The following is a 21,739-nucleotide window of genomic DNA, read 5'->3' as shown; positions in this document are numbered from 1 at the left end:
AGTGTTCTCTTCTTATAGACTGATGATGAACTGGAAAATTACTGGTACATTGTTGTAATTGTTTATACCGACATTAAGACAAACTCTAAGGGACAGCAGCTCTGAGAGAGGTTTAATTGTTGCTTCATTAAAAAAATATGTTCATAACTTGTTTCTTTTCTGTTTTCTATTCTCATTATATCTTCTCGTTCCTTCCCTCCCTTTCCTTTCCATGCCTTCCTTCCTCCCTCCCTTCCTTCCTTCCTTCCTTCCTTCCTTCCTTCCTTCCTTCCTTCCTTCCTTCTTTCTTTTTCATTATTATTTTCCTGAGTAGTTGCTGCAGAGACAAGCAGATGCTATGGCCCAAATATAAATAAAACAGTCCACGGCTTTCTATCATTCTACCTGGAAGGAGAGGGAGAAAGAGAGTAAGAGAACTAAACTGAAGGAGGAAATATCCCTAAGTTTTTTAAAGGACAGAACCTGGTGTGTTGAGAGAAAAGAGAAATATACTGCTCCCAGTATATTTATATTTGTCTGATGGGTAAAGAAAGAAAGAGAGAGGAGGGATAGCCTTGGAGAATGATTTGAAAAGCAACCTGTGCAATTTCTTTATTTATTTTTTAAATTTTTAATGTTTATTTATTATTGAGAGACAGAGAGAGACAGAGCATGAGCATGGGAGGGGGAGACACAGAATCTGAAGCAGGCTTCAGGCTCCAAGCTCTCAGCACAGAGCCCAATGTGGGGCTTGAACTCACCAACCGCGAGATCATGACCTGAGCCAGAGTTGGATGCTTAACCGACTGAGCCAACCAGGCGCCCCGCAACCTGTGCAATTTAAATTTTAAGTAGGATCTTAATCTTAATGTATGCACTGTTTTAGAGCCTCCTAAACAGAACATAGAACATAGAGCCAGTAAAGAGATTTTCTACCACTGTATGCCTTGCTCACTGACTCTGGGCAGATCTTTTCTGCTATCCTTGACTCCGTTTTTTCGACTTGTAAAATAGAGGGTCACCAGTTAGGTTCATAACCTTTGGAGTTTGGGCCGAAGCCATTAGAATATGAAAGCCATTTTGATTATTTATTTACTTTAAAATTTTTATTTTTAAGTAATCTCTATACCCAACATGGGGCTTGAACTCACAACCCTGCGATCAAGAGTTGCATGCTCTACTGACTGAGCCAGCCAGGTGCCCCTGGAAGGTATTTTTTAAATTCAACTTTTTTTTTTTAATCTACAAATGCAAGTGTTACTATGCCAGAGACAGAAGTATTGACAATGAGAAATTATCCAAAACCAAGATTAGTTCCTGTTAGAAAGGTGGAAATATTTGTCATGGAATTCAATAACTGTCTTCTGGGATTTCTGTGACTTTCAGGATGTTGGGGAAATATTCCAGTTCTTGTTTAAATATTAATGAATATAGAGGCCCCTGGGTGGCCCAGTCAGTTGAGCATTCGACTCTGGCTCAGGTCATGATCTCACAGTTCACGAGTTCGAGCCCTGCATCGGGTTCGCTGCTGTCAGTGCAAAGCCCACTTTGGATCCTCTGTCCCCCTCTCTCTCTGCCCTTCCTCTGTGTGCCCTCTCTCTCTGTGTCTCGTAAATAAATAAACATTTAAAGAAGTATTAATGGTTATAGGTTGCCATTATTGCCCTGCCCCCACTTCTCCCAAATTTAGATTGCCAGTATTTCTAGTTTACTGGTCATAAGTAGATTTTTGCATTTCCTATTTCTTGTCATAGGGCCCTCTTGCAGTTCAATATGCTTTTATTGGCCTTACTTTGGTTTTCTTTACAGCAGCAGCTGCTAATTAGTGACAGCTTTTGAGCAAGCAGCTTGTCATTTTTGGCAGGGGTAGGGGACATCCATAGCAATTCAAGACTATATTTTCACTTACTAAATTTACTTTGCTCCATGGAAATATATCTTAAATAAAAAATAGTCTGTAGCCAAAGGTGGCTGTATTTACAGAAATATCTTCCTGAGTTGGCATTCGGTCCTATAGCTGAAGAATTCTCAGGAGATTAAAAAATAGGTTCAGTGTCTATCAGACCGATGCCATTAGTCCTGAGTCATCCTTCTAACGTTAATCTACATTCTGGATGTAGAGCCTCATCATCTTGTTTTGGCATAATAATAAACCTTTCTGGATTGTCTTTGGTAGTATGCATGGTAACCGAAGGAATGAATTGTTGATAAACGTTGTGCCTTCCGTTTATACTCAACTTCTTTCTTGACACATAATTAAAGGAAAGAAATGGTTTGGTTTGCATAAAGGAGAAGCTTTCTTTGGAATTTCAGCTTAGTATTAGCACCATCATATTTCATGTAATTCTCTTTGAAATTGCTGCAGTGAGGTGTTGGCTCTATTTTACAAACTTGTCACGATATTTATGGAATGGTACATTGCGATTATATTTACCTTGATTAGCACCAATGATGAGTCAAAACCTCCATCACAGTTTCTATAAAGTGTGATTCAGTCCCATTATTCCCGTAATAAGGATTCAAGTTAATGACTTCCACAGTGTTAAAAATAACATCTGAAGGAAATAACTGACCTACTATTCATTTCCCCCAATTTAGGGTTTTTCTGGTAACACAGAATTCTACAAAAATTATATTTAACACGCAATTATTGATTACTATGTACCATGTACTGTATTGAGGAGATCAAAATGAATGAGACATGGTTCCTGCCCTGGGATAACATATAGTCTAGTAGTTGAACAACACATAACTCAAAGTTGCCTTGGTTCTTATGTCCAGAGTATAAGGTAAATTCTAATTCTAGAGAGATAAAGCATCGCCTCTTTTTAAAAATAGGATGATCAAAATGATAAAAGGCATAGGATACAAGTATTATGTTGATTCTTTTTTCAGCTAGAGTTATTGAAGACTGTATGGGGCACCTTTCATAAGAGTATGGAATTGTCAGGTGTCCTTGTCCCAGATTTTCCCTTGATTTATTGCACAGCACTATTAAATTCAGAAGTTGTCTTTCACATCAGAGTAACTACTACTTAATGGCGTGGCTTAGTGAACCCACATGATCTCCTAACATTGAATTAATATTTATTGTGCACTGTGCACACTCACATAATTGTTTCTATATTTGTCATACTAGCATGTATCAACTATTGCAGGAATTTATCATTTGTACCTTGTTTGTAACTTCATGTGTGCATCAGTGTTAGGTAAGTCGATGTTTAATTATTGATATAATGTAAATAGTTACCAAGATAACTGACTTCAGTAGTTTTTAAGATCCTGTCTTACCTCCTAGAACATTTCACTAGTTGTTGTCTCATTTGTATTAATGATATTGTCCCTTTCATGAGAAATGTTTTCTTCCAGCAGAAAAACCTGAGTTTAGGATGATCTCTGGTAAATATTGATGATGGATGGTGATGTATCTAAGGGAAACCCAACTGAGGAATTCAGGAACAAATGTAACAAATGTAACCACTCTGCTGCTTAGAGGAAATGTCACAGTGCTAATTTCTGACCACAGGTGGTCAGGATCTAGGTTTTGGCCTCTTTGGAAAGTTACTCACCTCCAGAACAGTTCTGGTTATTCTCCTCCCACTCCATTTTACAATCTGAAGCTTTTAGCTGATTTCTGATTGAGTTAGAGGGGTGAAGATGAGCCCCCAAACACCTAACATGGCTTCTTTTGATTTGTTTGAAGGTTTGTCATCTCGATGTTCTCTGACCTTTAGGAAAGGGGAGTCCCATCTAAAGCATTTTTGGATTGTCAAATAATTTTTCACATCTACTTGTGAGTTGTACTTTTTGTTAATTCATTTTGTAGTGTTTATCATAAAGCAGTCTTGGGCCACAGGTATCATGTCAGGAGCTAGGTGTGGACCATTGAGAGCATGAGCCCCGAAGCGGGGCAGCCTAGGTGCTAATCCCTGCACCTTCACTTGCTTGACGCAGGACTTTGGGCAAATTCCCTCTTGAGCCTGTTTCATCTATAGGAGGGGGATACTAATCATATTGCCTCATATGTTTGTCATGAGTATGTGATATGCATACAGCAGTGCATAATGTAGTAAGAGCTCCTTGAACGTTAGCCGTTACTATTGTTAGTTACTCTTATTACTCTCTGGCTTGGACCCTCTTTTTTCTCCTTTCCCAAGCTAATCCCTTTGTTATTATTTAAGTTTTGATGATTAAGTATAGGAAAGGCTTGGGAATTTAATAGTTTATTTTGGTTGCAACATGAAACAGTTTTTGTTTCCAACATGAAACAGTTTTATAACCTAACTGCAGTTAGGTTATAGCGTATGTAACAAACTAATAAGTTTTTCCTTAAACCCCAAATTGTCTTCCTTTCAAGCGAGGTATTGTCAAGAGTGGGTTACATTCTCTTCATCATCAAAGCCTAGAATCTTTAGAACAAGACTTTGTCTCAGAAAAAGCCTCCTGTCTCCGTTGCCACCACAATCTGAAACTAACGAGGTAGAAACCACATAGAGACCTATGACATGCTGTAGGAGCCCTTGCGAAGACCCGTCACATTTTCTTCTAGGCTGTACGTAGGTAGTTAAGCCAGGAATCCATCTGGTTGAGAAAACTTAAAGAAGTTTTCATTTTTCCTTCCTTCTCCTTCACTTTTATTCTCAAAAGGGTCTAATTTTGTTGCCTTTAGGAAGATTGAAAGTATGGATGCTTGCTTAATTTAAAGAAGCCTACATGAGAATGCTGTGTTGTTTCTTTGGGAGTGGGAAGACTTCAGTCTTATTATTCCATTAATATTAATTATTCAGTAATTAATTACAGAATTAATATTCAGTCTTACTCCATAACTGCTAGGGGTTACTACCTAAAGAGGATTTAAAATCATATTTTCTGTCCTCTTCCCCTTTTTGTTATTAGTCGTATAGCCTTTTCTCCCCCCATGTCTGATCTAAGAAACTATATAATCATATATACGCTTCTGCTGATTGTCAGCATTGAACCTGGCCATTGCCTTAGCATGTTTGGCAACTGATGTGACTTCAGTTTGAGAAAAGGAAAGCTAAAGATTTATTTTTATATCAATCAACTAGGGAGCTTATATGTTGTCACATTTATTATAGCCAAAATACTATTTTATTTTTAGGTGGAGAACTCTGGAGCATTGGTATAAAATCTGGGATGGTTCCAAGTCTGTTCTTTTCCTCATACTAAGTCCACATTAAATCTGGTAGTTCTTAACGGTTCCATTGCCGTTTAAAAAGTGTAGCTCTGTGTGATCTTATTGTCTTTAATTTAGTCAAGTGAGACACTTTACATTGCCTCAGTTCTGGGTGTCACATTTGCTTTGTTTTTCTTTGGAGCTTTACTGGAAACCAAATGCTCTTGCGTACTAGCTGCAGAAGCAGGAGGGGAAGTTGGCAAGAATTAACTGCTTTCTGTTTGGTCTGTCTGAGGCAGCTGACCTTTTGGAAGGAAATCGCTGCTCTTTGCTTCTTCCTGTAACAGTGCAGCCTGTGAAAGAACATATATGCACAGGAGGGTTCTGCCGTTATCCTGGCTGATGTCTTGGGGCATAAGCTGTTATGCTTTCACTGCCTCTGTTCTGTGCACTCAAGTTCACGGTGCTAAGTTGTGTAGAAATATCCTCCTCAGTACATAGCGAGAGAGAATGCTTTTCCAGAAAAAGTAGTTTGTTTTAGCAAAAGTAATTGTATTGCAGAGACCCAATGTTAATGCTGTGGTATACGTGGACAATTACTTGGTGCACAATTTTAATTCATCTTAGTGTTGAACGTTCTGATATCAGTATTACCTCTTATACCAGACAACCTTTTTTCCTGAGAGAACAAACATTTCGCATTTTGATTTTCTGAGATGTGAGCATTTATTTATATACTTACTTATTTCAGTTTATTTATTTATTTTGAGAGAGAGAGCTTGAGCAGGGGAAGGCAGAGAGAGGGAGAGGGAAAGAGAATCCCAAGCAGGCCCCGCACTGTCAGCACAGAGCCTGATGTGGGGCTCAAACACACAAACTCTGAGATCATGGCCTGAGCTGAAACCAAGAGTCAGACCCTTAGCCAACTGAGCCACCCAGGTGCCCCAGTGTGAGCTTTTATTTAAATGTCATTTTACCTCAGAATTAGAATTAGCTTCTTAACATACCTGCTATCCATTGTGGGACCACCTTTCCTACAGGACTTGTTTTACTTAAACACAGTGAGCATTTTACCCCACATACTGACATCATTTTCCAAAATCTGCAGTCGGGCTTCATAAATGGGTTATCAGCCAGTGAGTAACAAAGGAACCAACTGATGGGACATTTCTCTCTTAAAGAGCAGATTTTAGTCTTCCCTTATTTTAACCAAAGCATATTTAATTTTTTTTTAACGTTTATTTATTTTTGAGTCGGAGAGAGACAGAGCATGAACAGGGGAGGGGCAGAAAGAGAGGGAGACACAGAATCCGAAACAGGCTCCAGGCTCTGAGCTGTCAGCACAGAGCCCGACGCGGGGCTCGAACTCACGGACCGTGAGATCATGACCTGAGCCGAAGTCGGATGCTTGACCGACCAAGCCACCCAGGCACCCCAAACCAAAGCATATTTAAGTTCATTGTTTTGTTTTGTTTTTTGAAATGATTTATATTTAAGTAACTGTAAGCAAAAATGAAGTTGATTATGATTATTGGTAAATGCAAAGAATACAGCTACATGGAAAGAGGGCAGAATACTGTGTTCTCCATTTAGTTGGGGTTCACTGGATAGGTGTGCTTTTCCAACATATTATTGGTTTCTCTCCTAGTGTTTACTGTTGATAGTAAAGATACTGTTGATAGGTGAGCATTAGTGTTGATGTGCAGAAAAGATGTAGGGAGGGAGAATTAGCTCAGGGCTTCCTTAGCAAGATTTCCCTACAGTGCTTCTTTTCTGTTCTTGGAAACTGGTCTGATCTGTTCAACCTTCCTGAGATAGTGAAGAATCCCAGAGGGAGTGCAAACCTTGCTTAGGCTTTGGGTGTAGGTTCTTGACACAAAATCAGTCAATATCAACATAATAGGAAGACTTTCCCCCAGTTCTGTTGGCCTAGGAGCACAGTGAGGAACTGATGGCTAAGGCCTTCCGGGATCTGATCTTGTAAGTATAATCTTCTATAGCCTTGAATTGTTACCTTTGAACTATCAAGGGCCTTCACCTAGGCCAGTTGTGTTCAGGTGCATCATTAGGGATAATAGAAGTGTAGTTTTTGTGGGGCGCCTGGGTGGCTCAGTTGGTTGGGTGGCCGACTTCGGCTCAGGTCACGATCTCGCGGTCCGTGGGTTCGAGGCCCGCCTCGGGCTCTGGCCTGATGGCTCAGAGCCTGGAGCCTGCTTCCGATTCTGTGTCTCCCTCTCTCTCTGCCCCTCCCCTGTTCATGCTCTGTCTCTCTCTCTCAAAAATGGATAAAACGTTAAAAAAAAAAAAAAGAAGTGTAGTTTTTGAAAAGAAAATCTTGCACTGTTGTGAGTGGTTTTCTGTGTATTCCATTCTGTTTAATAATTGGTACAAGTTTGCAGGGACATTTAGTCATATTGTGGATGAAAAATCATCCAAACATGAACCTAAGTATGTAGTATTTCTTGTCTTGAAATATGACTTTCCCATTCTTTTTTTTTTCTTTCAATTTTCCATGTTTCTTTCAGAAGTCACAATAAAGCCTTCTAAATTCAAACTCCATTACCCCTGAGACCACTAATATTCAACCTGGTCTAAGTTCTGGTTTACCCATTTTTTGCCCTATTGGTACTTTGAACTTTTTGGTATGAACATTTTCAAACATACACAAAATAAGAGAATAGTATATAATGAATATCCATAAATTCATCCCTCAAGTTCAAAAATTACCAAAGTGTTCTTAACCTTTTTTCTTCTACTCTCCACAAACACACTGTTTGGTTTCTTCTGGACTTGAAATAAATACTTCAAAGTATATTTTTGTGCCGTTTACTTTTATACCACTTTTAAAAGAAGGGTTTGTTAAACGAAAGAATAACATTAATAAAGTTATTGAATGCAAGGCAACTTAGGGGATTTAAATAAAATGTAAATAGATGTCAAAATTACAGATTAATCTTAGCCATTAATAGTCTTGAACTACTACTTGAAAACACATTGTGTTGCTGTGTATTTGAAAGTGATAGAATTGTGCTTCTTTTGGGGGCGCCTGGGTGGCGCAGTCGGTTAAGCGTCCGACTTCAGCCAGGTCACGATCTCGTGGTCTGTGAGTTCGAGCCCCGCGTCAGGCTCTGGGCTGATGGCTCGGAGCCTGGAGCCTGTTTCCGATTCTGTGTCTCCCTCTCTCTCTGCCCCTCCCCCGTTCATGCTCTGTCTCTCTCTGTCCCAAAAATAAATAAAAAACGTTGAAAAAAAAATTAAAAAAAAAAAAGAATTGTGCTTCTTTTGAAAGAATTGCGATTCTGAATTTTTATTTCATGCCCTACTTAAGTCTACCTAACTTGTAAGAAAGTGCCATAACCTGGATATTGTCATGTAGGAAGTATTTGTTTCTATGTCTTTTGTGTGTCCCTTTGTGGTTGGTTCTTGTGGAATGAGTAGTACCAATTGCTCATGCTCATTAAATTTATATTTCAAATTTACATTTTAAACAAAATTTAATAAATCAAAGACTTTATTAAAAAAATTGTACCAAAATGCCTTCACCTAAATGGAACAACTGTTTATAGTTCTCTTTGACCTTGCTCTGTTATTTGTTCTTTAGCATACACATTGTGTATACTTTTCATTAAATATTCTTTTCTTTATATTTAAAAAATATATGTACATTGCCTTATATCTCAATATTGTGTTCATACTTTATTTAAATTGTCACACAATACTCTATCAGATTAATATATTATAGTTTAACCATCCTCCTATGTTGAATTTAGGTTGTTTCCAGTTTCTTACCGTTGTATATTATCTAATTTAACTAATGCTTGTCCCTGGGAATTGCCCTAGTGTAAGGTGCTCTTCAGAGCAAATTTTGTTAAATGGAAACTTAATGCTACTGTAATTCTCAATGGTAAGAGGGAAGATGTGAACTTTAATGAGGAAAATATTGGGAACATATAGAGATTTATTAATAAATTGCCCTTTTTGAATCAAAACAAGAAGGAAGGGATTATCTTTCATTTAAATGGTACAGAAACTGAGTATATTGCGGTAGGAATTTTTGTTTCCTGAACTAATTCAAACTATACAAAAGCCACATTCTAAGATGAGTTGGTCTTGATTAACAGTATAAAATGGGTACAGCTATAAACATTTATTAGAAATTCTGAGGCTAACATAGGGCTACATGGCAGTCTCACATCATTTCTTACTTTCCATAATGCAGAAGGTCATTATTTGTGGGCTACAGAAAATGTTTTTAGTTATCTGGAAAATGGCATTGATGTAGCTTCTTCCCAAATGGGTTGTTCAGGTTGCTTAATGGATTTCAACACAGATGATAATGCACGTGTATTCGAGCCGGAGGCCAGCGTGGCATGAAGGAGTCCAGTTTGTATAACAGTGTCCTACCAACTTCAGCACAATGTCTCAGAAGTCCAGACTTTTATGTACTGCCAGGGACAATTTCAAGATGACAGTCAAACCTCTGCTCTGTTTTTTGTTTTTCTTTCTTGCAATTTTTGCCCTTAATTTTGATTTTGAAAAACTTCTAAATTACTGAAAAATGGAAAGGACAGAACAATGAACGAACGCTCATGTACACTTTGCCTACATTGATCAATTATTACCTTCCCTTTATCACCCTTCCTACCACCACCTTCCTTTCCTCTTTCCTTTGAAAGCCTGCTGCAGCCATCATGACCATTTTTTATCCTTAAATGCTTGAGTGTGTATCCACTAAGAACAAGTCCAGTATCGCCTCAATGCCATTATCGGTCTCAAGAAATTTAATATTGACAGAGTAATATCCAATCTATAGGCTATATTTAAATTCAATTTGAATTTAAAATTTTAATTTTTAATTGTCCCAGTAATGTCCTTTAGAGATGTGGTTTGTTTTGTTTATTTTTAAAATTATGCCCTAGGTAGTTATCATGTCTCTTAGTCTCCTTTAATCTAAAAATTTTTAATGTTTATTTATTTTTGAGAGAGAAGGAGACATAGACTTCGAAGCAGGCTCCAGGCTCTGAGCTATCAGCACAGAGCCTGATGCGCGGCTAACTCAGGAACTGTAAGATCATGACCTGAGCCAAAGTTGGACGCTCAACCGACTGAGCCACCCAGTCACTCCTAGTCTCCTTTACCATTTTTCTGTCTTTCATAAGAGTCTTACAATTTGGATTTGTCTGACTGTTACATGAGTAGAAGTGAAACATTAATTTGTGTATTCTTTTCAGTAGATCACATTTGGAGGCATATGCAACAGCCCCCCCTTATCCACAGTTTCACTTTCTACAGTTTCAGTTACCCACGGTCTTTCTGACATATTGTCAGAAGGTTAATAGTAGCCTAATGCTACATCACTTTGCCTACGTCATTCACCTCAGTTCATCTCATGTAGGCATTAACATCACAGGATGGATGGGTGTGGTACAATAAGATACTTAGACCACATTCATATAACTTTTATTATACTACATTGTTACAATTGTTCAGTTTTATTTTTAGCTACTGTTTTTCATCTCTTACTGTGCCTGATCTATAAATTAATCTTTATCATAGGTATGTATGTATAGGAAAAACATAGTATATATAGGGTTCCGTGCTATCTGTAGTTTCAGGCATCCACCGAGGGGTCTTAGAATATATGCCCTGCGTGTAAGCGGGGGGGACTACTCTAATGTCAGTTTGTTCCATGACTGAGGATATTTGATTATTTGGTTGTTCATCATTTTCTTCCACTGAAAATGTACTTTTCCCTTTGTGAATAATAAGTAATAGGTGAGGTAACACTTTGAGACTGTGCATATCCTATTCCCCAACAAGTACCACCTAATGGTTTTAGTTGCTATGATATGATCCTTGTCTGAGTCTACTCTCTTTATTTTTGAGGTTGCGTTTTTCACTAAGATGCCTTATATTTAGGTGAGCATTTTAAATACATGATAATCCACTAAGACTTGATCTGTATATTTCACAGATAGCTCCCTCTCTCTACCTGTCCTCTGCTTCTCCATCACCCCCTTTCCTCTCACTCTTCTTCCCAGAGCAGTACGTAATGATTTGGCTGTGACATGAAGATTTGTGACTGATTGTCTTCCCAGAATATTATCATCTCTGTGTTGCCTGGGCAAATTTTGCCTTGTTTGCTTCTTTGTGAGCCAAATGCTTTGATTCTTTCTGTTCTCTTCCCATCTGTTTAATAATCTGATTTTGTTAGAGAATTGCCTTCCTGATTGCTTATAAAGTAGTGTTTAGAAATTTTTTTAAAGAGCAGATGGCTCTGGTATTGACCTACTTTTAGATGGGATCATTTTACTCAAACCGTACTTGATATTCAGTTTAATATGAGTAAAGTTTTAATCCACTGTTACTGCTATTTCACATTTTTCTGTCCCTCCAAGTTTCTACTACTAGGTTAGGTGACCACCACCACTTAGTATATGTAATAATGTTGGTATTGACAGTAATGCAGTAAACGTAACTAAGGAACTGCTCTTTATATTCTGTCCAAAGTCTTTAAGTATTAAATGGTGCTGGTATAGTTAACAGTTTTGAATCCTGATTTCCTTGCCTTAGACTTTTCAGATCAGAAGCAATGTTTATGTATCTCTTATTTCATCTGCCAACTAGCCCAAGCCTTTGCCCAAATCAGAGCCTTATCATATTGGGTTTCTTACTCTAATTTATTTTTCTTTTAAGTTATGAAATATAACAAACATACAGAAGAGTACAAAAAATAATATGACAAACCATGACAAGTTCTCAGGGCAAAGGCCACCTGATAAAGCGGTAGACTCCCCAGATCCAACACAGACCAGTGGTGTGGGACCTGGAGCAAATTTTTCATCCCCAAAAGAAATACATACTCATTAAGAGTCACTTCCCATGACCGCAGCCCTTGGTAACCACCAACTTTCTTTGTGTCTATGGGTTTGTCTGTTTGGGACATTTCATATAATGGAATGTATAATAGGTAGCTTTTTGTGTCTAGCTTCATTTAGCATAATGTTTTAAGGTGCATCCATGTTGTAGCATGTGTCAGTATTTCATTCCTTTTTATGTCTGAATAATACTCCATTTTATCCATTTTATTTTTCCACTTATATCCATATCATCCATCCCTTCGTTGATGGACATTTGGGTTGTTTCCTCTTTTTCGCCATTATGAGTAATGCTGCTTTGCATATTTGTGTACAAATTTTTTGGACATAATGCTTTCAGTTCCCTTGGGCATTTACCTAGGAGCTGAACTACTAGGTCATATAGTAACTCCATATTCAACCTTTGAAGAACTGCCAGATTGTTTTCCAAAGTTGTTATGCCATTTTACAATCCTGTTTAATTTGTTGAGCCTTGATTTCCTCATCTGTAAACTGGGGATAATAATAGTGTCTACCTCCTAATATTTGTGTGAGGATTAAATGAGTAGATTCATAAAAGCATTTACTGTTATAAATAATATATAATTTTTTTTAATGTTTATTTATTTTTGAGACAGAGAAAGACAGAGCATGAACAGGGGAGGGGCAGAGAGAGAGGGAGACACAGAATTGGAAGCAGGCTCCAGGCTCTGAGCCATTAGCCCAGAGCCCGACGCGGGGCTCGAACTCACGAAGTGTGAGATCGTGACCTGAGCTGAAGTCGGACGCTTAACCGACTGAGCCACCCAGGTGCCCCTGTTATAAATAATATAGTAGATATCCAGTAAATGATAGTAAATGATAAATCTGGATGGTGGATAATAACAGTAGTAAATGTTATTTTAATTCATTTTGGATCTGATTTCTGAAATTTATTTTTTATTTATTAGATGAATCAAAATATTTGTTGCTAACAATTCATACTTTAATTAGTAGGGGTCAGGTGTGTCCTTGGAAAAGGCACAACTTCCTGCTGGCTTGGTCTTCTCTGTCAGAAAAGCACATTGGAATGGATGTTCTTTCTTTCTTTTTTGAGTTTATTATACTCAGTCTTGCTCTTGTTACACTACCCTTCACAATTCTTGGGGTTCTAATTCAGTGGTGGGAGAACAGCCCTCTCAGTGTGCTCACTCACTCTTAAAATAAATAAATAAACATTAAAAAATTGGACACAGGGAGAAGGAAGCCAACTTTGTAAGTTTAAGGTTGTAAAGTCAGAATAATAATTGAGAACTTACGGTGAACCAGGCACTGTTTTAAGCATTTATACATATTAACTTATTTTTACAACTCCCCAAGGGATGTATTATTAGCACTGTCTTATAAATAAGGAAACTGAGGCACAGAAAGGTACAAGAAGTTGAATCTCACAGAACTCTGTTTAGGTGAATTTGCCATGATCTGCAAAACTCTAACTCCCATTTTAGAGACTTTAGTCCCGGGATATGATGTGATGGGGTGGTGGTTGTGGTGGGATGGAGAGTAGGAGTTACAAAATGCTTTAAGGGGGGCGCCTGGGTGGCTCAGTCAGTTAAGCGATTGGCTTCGACTCAGGTCATGATCTCACACTTCGTGAGTTCGAGCCCCACATCGGGCTCTGTGCTGACAGCTCAGAGCCTGGAGCCTGCTTCCGATTCTGTGTCTTCCCCTCTCTCTGCATCTCCCCTGCTCATGCTCTGTCTCTCTCTGTCTCTCAAAAAATAAATAAATGTTAAAAAAAAATTTTTTTTAAATGCTTTAAGGTACACATGAGGGGCACCTGTGTGGCTCAGTTGAGCGTCCGACTCTTGATTTCAGCTCAGGTCATGATCCCAAGGTCGTGGGATCAAGTCTGCATTGGGCTCTGCACTGAGCATGGAGACTACTTAAGATTTCTCTTTCTCTCTCCCTCTCTGCCCTTCCCTGGCTTGCATACAGGCCCGTGCTCTCTCTTCCTCTCTTAAAAAAAAAAACAAAAATTATGCACACAAGCCCAGTGCAACAGATCCCTACACACATTTTAACTCCTCCCACTCCCACCCCAAACTAGAATTTATTCACTCAGTTGGCGTATATGCATTGGGAGCCTTCAACTGTCATGTACTCTATACTTATCTTCCTCCACAGTTTAGCTTGGAGGACCTTGGCACCATGACCTTGGCCACAGTGTTCTAGAAGTCTTCAGAGAGAGCGATGTTTTTCTTTTTCTTCTTCTTCTTCTTCTTCTTCTTCTTCTTCTTCTTCTTCTTCTTTAAACGTTTATTTATTTTTTGAGAGACAGAGGGAGCATGAGCAGGGGAGGGGCAGAGAAGAGAGAGAGTCACAGAATCCGAAGCAGGCTCCAGGCTGTAAGCTGCCAGCACAGAGCCCAACATGGGGTTCGAACTCATGAACCATGAGATCATGACCTGAGCCAGAGTTGGATGCTTAACCGACTGAGCCACCCAGGCGCCCCTAGAGTGATATTTTTCTTGACAAAGGTTTATATTTTACTTTTAAAAGGGAAGGCATCTAATAAGAGTGTATTTATTATTGAGACAAGATTATTCCTAAATCCCACTCACACATACCATTTATTAGTGGACATTCATTTTTATGGTTTTCAGTAAGACTGTAACATTATGAGCTATTAGACTTTGAACTTTTTTTAAACAAGTGCCTGACAGTCTGCTTTATTTGAGACTCCTAGGATATATCCAAATATATAGGGTTGATTTCCGCACGTTAGGCTTTTGGAAAGTATGACATTCTGCATCCAAGGCTAATTTGGGTTGTTTGGAATGCTTATGAACACTAAGAATGCAACTAAGCAAAACTCAACTGATTCTCATCTTTGGCTAAAAATAAGATTGTGAATCCATTTCCCAGTCTTTAGAGAAGCCCCTGTGATGATTTACCAAAGATACAAACCACTTCCTTGTCAGAACATCACACGTTGAAGACAGAGCTGCCTGTAAATAAGCAGAAGAAAGCCTGTATTGAGGACAGTTACTGCATATGTAGAGTAGTATTTGGTGGCAGAATGAATACTGGTGACAAAGGACAGGGTCTCAGCTCATGCCAGGCGTAGGCATAGCTTAATGATGGGTGTGAAGAGTTTGGGCATGTACGAGGGAAAGCGCTACTTAGGTTCTAGGTTCTACTGATACAGTGGGGGTGGGGTGGGTTTTTTCTCCAAATTGTATATTTTAAATTGTTACATGACAATTGCAGTAATTCATCTTCTATTCCATGCATATATAATTCTTAGTTAAAAAGTAAAATGAAAATGATGCTGTACTATTTATTGTACCTTTATTTTATATGTTCTTGATTAGTAGGCAAAATCTACTCTCCAGCTCTATCAAAGCATTTTTATGTAGTGAAATTAAAAGTATTTTGTACTTATCAAAATAAGGTGGTTACCACCTTATATTTACCAGCTATTCTTCAAATAGCATTTTAGAAAATATTACAACATGTTCATATTTAGAACCATAAAAAACATTCTGACAGATTCTAAGAGTTCAGCATTCTGCTCTTTGATAATAAGTGAAAACTAATATAAAACTTAAGACACAATGGTATGATATTTATATAGTACCCCTATATATATGGCATATTACCACTGTACTTCTTTCTTAAAGCAATAATGGATACTTGGAATATGCTCAACCAGCAGGATATGTGAAATATTTAACACATATGTATTTATTCACTAGCAAATATGTCTTGATTACTTCCTTACCATGGCAGCCATTATACTTAGGCATTAGGGAACACAGTAGTAAATAAATGTGCTCCCTTCACTCACTGTTTTTTTTTTTTTTTAATGTTTATTTTCGAGAGAGAGATTGAGAGAGACAGAGTGTGAGCATAGGAGGGACAGAGAGAGAGGGAGACACAGAATCTGAAGCAGACTCCAGGCTCTGAGTTGTCAGCACAGCCTGATGTGGAGCTCAAACCCACGAACTGTGAGATCATGACGTGAGCCAAAGTCGGACGCTTAACCAACTGAGCCACCCAGGCCCCCCTCCCTTTACTCACTGTTCTTAGACTTCAGTGGGGAAGATAAACAAAAATAAGTTAACAAAAACTAAAAAGTAAAATTACACATTGTGGCATATGTTATTAAGGAACAAATAGAGTATTGTTAATACAGACTCATCTGAGTTATAAAATCTGTTCCCTTTTCTGGCCTTGGTACTGTATTTCTTTCCTTTTTTTTTTTTTTTCTTCAATTTTTTAATGTTTATTTATTTTGAGAGTGAAAGTGAGAGCAAGCATGAGTGTGGTGGGGAGAGGCAGAGGGAGAGAGAATCCCAAGCAGATTCCATGCTGTCATCATAGAGCTGGATGCAGGGCTTGATCCCACGAACCACGAGATCATGACCTGAGCCAAAATCAAGAGTCAGATGCTTAACCAACTGAGCCACCCAGGTGCCCCACCGTGGTATTTTATACTGATACCTTGTTCCACAATAACTTTAAAAAGACCTGATGTATTTGACCAAATTGTGTGTATACATTTATTTGTTCACCAACAACAAAAATTTACGGAATGCTTATGTGCCAGGCACAGTTCTAGGCCCAAGAGAAACAGTGAACAAAACAAAGTCATTGTGTTCATGGTGATTTCACCGTAGTGAGAAGGCAGTAAACAAATACATGATAAATGTCGGGAATGATAAATCATGTGAAGAAAAGTCAAGTAGACCAAGAGGATACAATGGACCAGAAAATACTACGTTCTTTCAGTGGCCTAAGGGGCCTCTGAGGAGATCAATGTTTCCCCCCAGTTTTTTGTCTCTTGGGTCAGTTCAGCTAATGAATGGAAGATTCAAGAAAATTTTTGTATCTGTTGGTATTGTTCACATACTCATTAAGACTGCTAGTGAGGTCCTACTTCTTTCCAGTTCCTTACCACCAAAAGAGATGAGTGCCTGAATTATGTTCTTCATTCCTTCATTGTTCTTCCATACACTTCAGTGCCTAAAACCTCCACCCAACCCATCCATCCCTTCACCTTTTATCCAAAAAACAAGCCTTTGATATCTTTTCCAATTTTCCAAAATCTTGGGATATGATTCATTTAATTAAAAATTATATTGTACAATTAAATGTCTTCCAGATGTTGGATTATAACATGGGATTGCTTCTGGAGAGAGCTCTTTTATCCGAGTCTTTCTCCTAGTAAACTCCCAGCCATTGAAATTTGATGTCTTGGATGATCTTACAGTGATCCCAGCTTTAATGCCCAAAGCCCTAAATAAAATTGTACACCGCTCAAGTGTTCTATAGCACTGCACAAGTCTAAAATAGGTAACTGGCATCCACCCCACACCTCATTGTTGGCTAACTGACTTGTCCCATAAATAGCTCAGTGTTATACGATCGCGCAACTACAACTAACAGAGAAGGGATTTTTGTTTCCTAACACACATGTGTAGTCTCTGGTACTCAACAAAATCAAGATTTGATTTACTGCACCCTAAACGTAATATACTTAAGAGAATTGTGCAAATCAGTAGCCAAATCATTTTGGATGGATTTCAAGTTAGCCTTGCCTGACATCAAATTCTACCCTGTGGATCATAGTATTAGAGCAAGATTCAGTTTTACTACCTTGTGTACATGAAAGTGATGTTGCTGCCGCAATCGGGTTGATCCCAGAGAGTTTCTGCCAAATGAATTAAAAACTCTCTGGTAAGTGGCCAAAATGAACAAATCAGGAGACTATAGATGCTGGAGAGGATGTGGAGAAACGGGAACCTTCTTGCTCTGTTGGTGGGAATGCAAATTGGTGCAGCCACTCTGGAAAACAGTGTGGAGGTTCCTCAAAAAATTAAAAATAGACCTACCCTATGACCCAGGAATAGCACTGCTAGGAATTTACCCAAGGGATACAGGAGTGCTGATGCATAGGGGCACTTGTACCCCAATGTTTTTATAGCAGCACTCTCAACAATAGCCAAATTATGGAAAGAGCCTAAATGTCCATCAACTGATGATGAATGGATAAAGAAATTGTGGTTTATATACACAATGGAGTACTACGTGGCAATGAGAAAGAATGAAATATGGCCCTTTGTAGCAACGTGGATGGAACTGGAGAGTGTGATGCGAAGTGAAATAAGCCATACAGAGAAAGACAGATACCATATGTTTTCACTCTTATGTGGATCCTGAGAAACTTAACAGAAACCCATGGGGGAGGGGAAGGAAAAAAAAAAAAAAAGAGGTTAGAGTGGGAGAGAGCCAAAGCATAAGAGACTCTTAAAAAGTGAGAACAAACTGAGGGTTGATGGGGGGTGGGAGGGAGGAGAGGGTGGGTGATGGGTTTTGAGGAGGGCACCTTTTGGGATGAGCACTGGGTGTTGTATGGAAACCAATTTGACAATAAATTTCATATATTGAAAAAAAATTCTCTGGTAAATCTGAGAAGGCATCTTGGTAGTTTTATAAAACCTTTTCTAGAGTCAAGAGCATGTTTTAAAAATCTACCTACTATTGGAATACAATGGTTCTTGTTTTTAACTCTTAGCTGGAATGTATTGTTTTTATGTCAGAGAGATTTTTAAATACTATAACAGAAGATTGTTTCATAAATTCCTTCACAGTAACTCAGAAAGTGACACTTGGGGCATTTTTCCAGATAAATCTGTGTCCTTTATGTGTAAAGCATTGCAGCTTAGGTAACTAGTAATAACACATAGGGTTCAATTCATGCTTTAGATATTTTCACTCTTCTTTTACTGGGTCTTTTTCAAAATAGCACATTTATTACATTTCTTAAAAGTCAGAATACCAGATCCAAAACAAGTGATTCTTTTAAAAAATTGCTAATTATTTATCCTGTTGAAATGCTGCTTATTATTATTTTTATAATGTTTCTTTATTTTTGAGAGGGAGAGAGAGGGTGGCGGAGGGGCAGAGAGAGAGGGAGACACAGAATCCAAAACTGCCTCCAGGCTCTGAGCTGTCAGCACCAAGCCCGATGTGGGGCTTGAACTCATGAACCGTGAGATCATGACCTGAGCCGAAGTTGGACACTTAACCGACTGAGCCACCCAGCCGCCCCAGAAATGCTGCTTATTATTACTTCAAGTTTGGAACAAAAGTAAAGAATATGTGATATCAAAGCTATAGGCAGTTCTTCCCCTAATGTTGGCTTTGTACTTTTACTTGTAGGACTTCAGTTTGTTTTACAGTCAGAGCTTCATAGACCCAGTTATATACCTTCCCATGGCCACGTTGAATGTGTACATTTTGAAACATCTTTAAAGCTAAAATTCAGTTCAAAAATACTGATCTACCAAGAAGGGCTTAAAAGCATTTGTCTCTAGGTTTTATAACTGTGAATATTTAGTCTAGTGGATTTAAAAGCTGAAGGGAAAAAAAACCAAAAACCCCACCCAAACCACTGATTGTTTGTTTAACAGGTTGCAAACCATGGCTGTGTGGATACAAGCCCAGCAGCTCCAAGGCGATGCCCTTCATCAGATGCAAGCATTATATGGTCAGCATTTCCCCATTGAGGTGCGACATTATTTATCCCAGTGGATTGAAAGCCAAGCTTGGTAAGTGAACAGTTTTTTTTCTATCAGATTTAGTGAAACATGGGCATATGGGAAGGAAAACATGATGGAGACTTTAAAAGTTGTACATTTTTTAAATAATGACGTGGGGGCGCCTGGGTGACTCCGTCGGTTGAGCGTCCGACTTTGGCTCAGGTCATGATCTCACAGTCTGTGAGTTCGAGCCCCGCATCGGGCTCTGTGCTGACGGCTGAGAGCCTGGAGCCTGCTTCCGATTCTGTGTCTCCCTCTCTCTCTGCCCCTTCCCTGCTCATGCTCTGTCTCTCTCTGTCTCAAAAATAAATAAAAACATTAAGAAAAAAAAAATTAAAAAAAAAACAAAAACGACATGACCCATAAGACCCATAGCTTAGATTTTAAGCAGGTGGAATAACTCTTAGGATTTTTAAAATAGGATTTCCCCCCTTTAGTAAACTCTGGCTAAAAGCATTAGAGTATTGCTGCTAATAAACAACAGTTAACAAATATGTTTTGAGTGCCTCTAGGGTGTAAGATAGGAACAGATAAAGCCCTTGTCCACAGGGATGCCTGGGCGGCTCAGTTGGACGTCCGGTTCTTGGTTTTGGCTCAGGGTCATGGCCTTGCGGTTCATGGGGTTGAGCCCTGTGTTCAGGCTCTGCACTGACAGTGAGGAGCCTGTTTGGGATCCTCTCTCTCCCTCTCTCTCTCTCCTGTCATTGCTGGCGTGCACTCGTGCACACACTCTTTCTCTCTCTCTCTCTCTTAAAACAAATAAATAAATAAACTTAAAAAAAAAAAAAATGAAAAGCCCATGTCCACAAAGAATTTAGTGCTTAATGGGGCAGCTAAGGTATGCATATGCATATCACTTAATAAAATGTATTGATAACAAATTAACAATGGAGATGTTGGTGTTTTTAAAAATTTTTTTAAATGTTTATTTACTTTTGAAACAGAGAGAGTGTGAGCGGGGGAGGGGCAGAGAGAGTGTGAGACACAGAATCCGGAGCAGACTCCAGGCTCTCAGCTGTCAGCACAGAGCCCGTCGCAGGGCTCGAACCTACCGACTGGGAGATCATGATCCAAGCTAAAGTCGGACACTTAACCGACTGAGCCACCCACGTGCCCCTATGTTTTAAAGTTTATGCATACCCATAAAGGCTAAAAGCCAGCACACCAAAATATTAACGATAGTCATGTCTTGGTGGCAGATTTAACAAGCGTGTTTATTTTTATTTTCCGAATTCCTGCTTATATGCGCAGAGAGAAAATTGTTTTTAAATTCTTTCAGAATTAGTATAATGTAGTAGATTGACAACATTATTGCAGGCTGTTGCTGCTCTGCTCAGGGTCTGGGAGCATGTTGGGAGGCCACCAGCCTGTCTGTCTGATCTGACGTGCTCATCAGCTACTTCACGCCCCCCACCATCATGGCGGGGTGCGGTCCTCTCTGGCAGAGCCCAGGAGAAGCCGGCCACTGTCTGGGGAGAGCTGGGTACCTGTCAGTAATGCTGCCTTGGAATAATTGAGGTTATGTGTTAGTAACAGATTTCTGTTTGAAAACTAGAGAGCACCAAAGGAAGGCAATTTTCTGGGCAATTTAAAAAATCTCAGCCTCGTGTAATGAAGTGATAAGAAAAAAAAAAGAGCTAAATATAAGCATGTCGGCTGCACCTTGCTTAGTGTTTTTCCATTTCCTTTTCATTTTCTTTCCTGTTTTAATGATTTGGAGAGTTCAGAAAACTGTTGGTAGAAAGTTTCTGGTGATTTAAAATTTCATTTAGTAGATCTCCCATGTAGTTTCTCACCGAATGAATGTTAAAAGACTTGTGTTGCTATGAAGGAAAGCCTGAATTTTATTTATTTTGGTTTTCTTAAGAACATAAAGATTTCAATAAAAAAAATGTTCAGTTCTTCATGTTTAAGCTAAGAAAGGCTTTTTTTTCCCTTTCTTTTCTTTTTTCTTTTAAGCAAAGAATTGTGTTTTTTTATTTTATTTTTTTTCATTTATTTATTTTTTGAGAGACATAACAGAGCACAAGTTGGGGAGGGGCAGAGAGAGAAGGGGACACGGAATCTGAAGCAGGCTCCAGGCTCCGAGCTGTCAGCACAGAGCCTGACGTGGGGCTCGAACTCACAAACTGTGAGATCATGACCTGAGCCGAAGTCGGACGCCCAAACGACTGAGC

The 21,739-nt window shown here is 38.8% G+C and overlaps 1 protein-coding gene across 2 annotated transcripts in view; it reads left to right on the top strand.

Annotated features, from left to right (window-relative positions):
* The window catches only part of STAT5B (signal transducer and activator of transcription 5B), a 65,756-nt gene that overhangs the window by 19,464 nt on the left and 24,553 nt on the right, over positions 1 to 21,739 (top strand). The window contains exon 2 of one of the 2 annotated variants that reach the window (XM_042965388.1): positions 19,434 to 19,571. In XM_042965388.1, the coding sequence (XP_042821322.1) occupies positions 19,444 to 19,571 (128 nt within the window). In that variant the 5' untranslated portion in view covers positions 19,434 to 19,443. Of the gene's footprint in view, positions 1 to 19,433; positions 19,572 to 21,739 lie in introns of those variants that run through there. The other variant, XM_042965389.1, reaches the window with a different exon arrangement.

This window comes from Panthera tigris, chromosome E1, assembly GCF_018350195.1.
Source record: "Panthera tigris isolate Pti1 chromosome E1, P.tigris_Pti1_mat1.1, whole genome shotgun sequence".
Classification (NCBI taxonomy): Eukaryota; Metazoa; Chordata; class Mammalia; order Carnivora; family Felidae; genus Panthera; species Panthera tigris.
The sequence above is the reverse complement of the archived record's forward strand: the minus strand, read 5'-3'. Positions and strand labels throughout refer to the sequence as shown.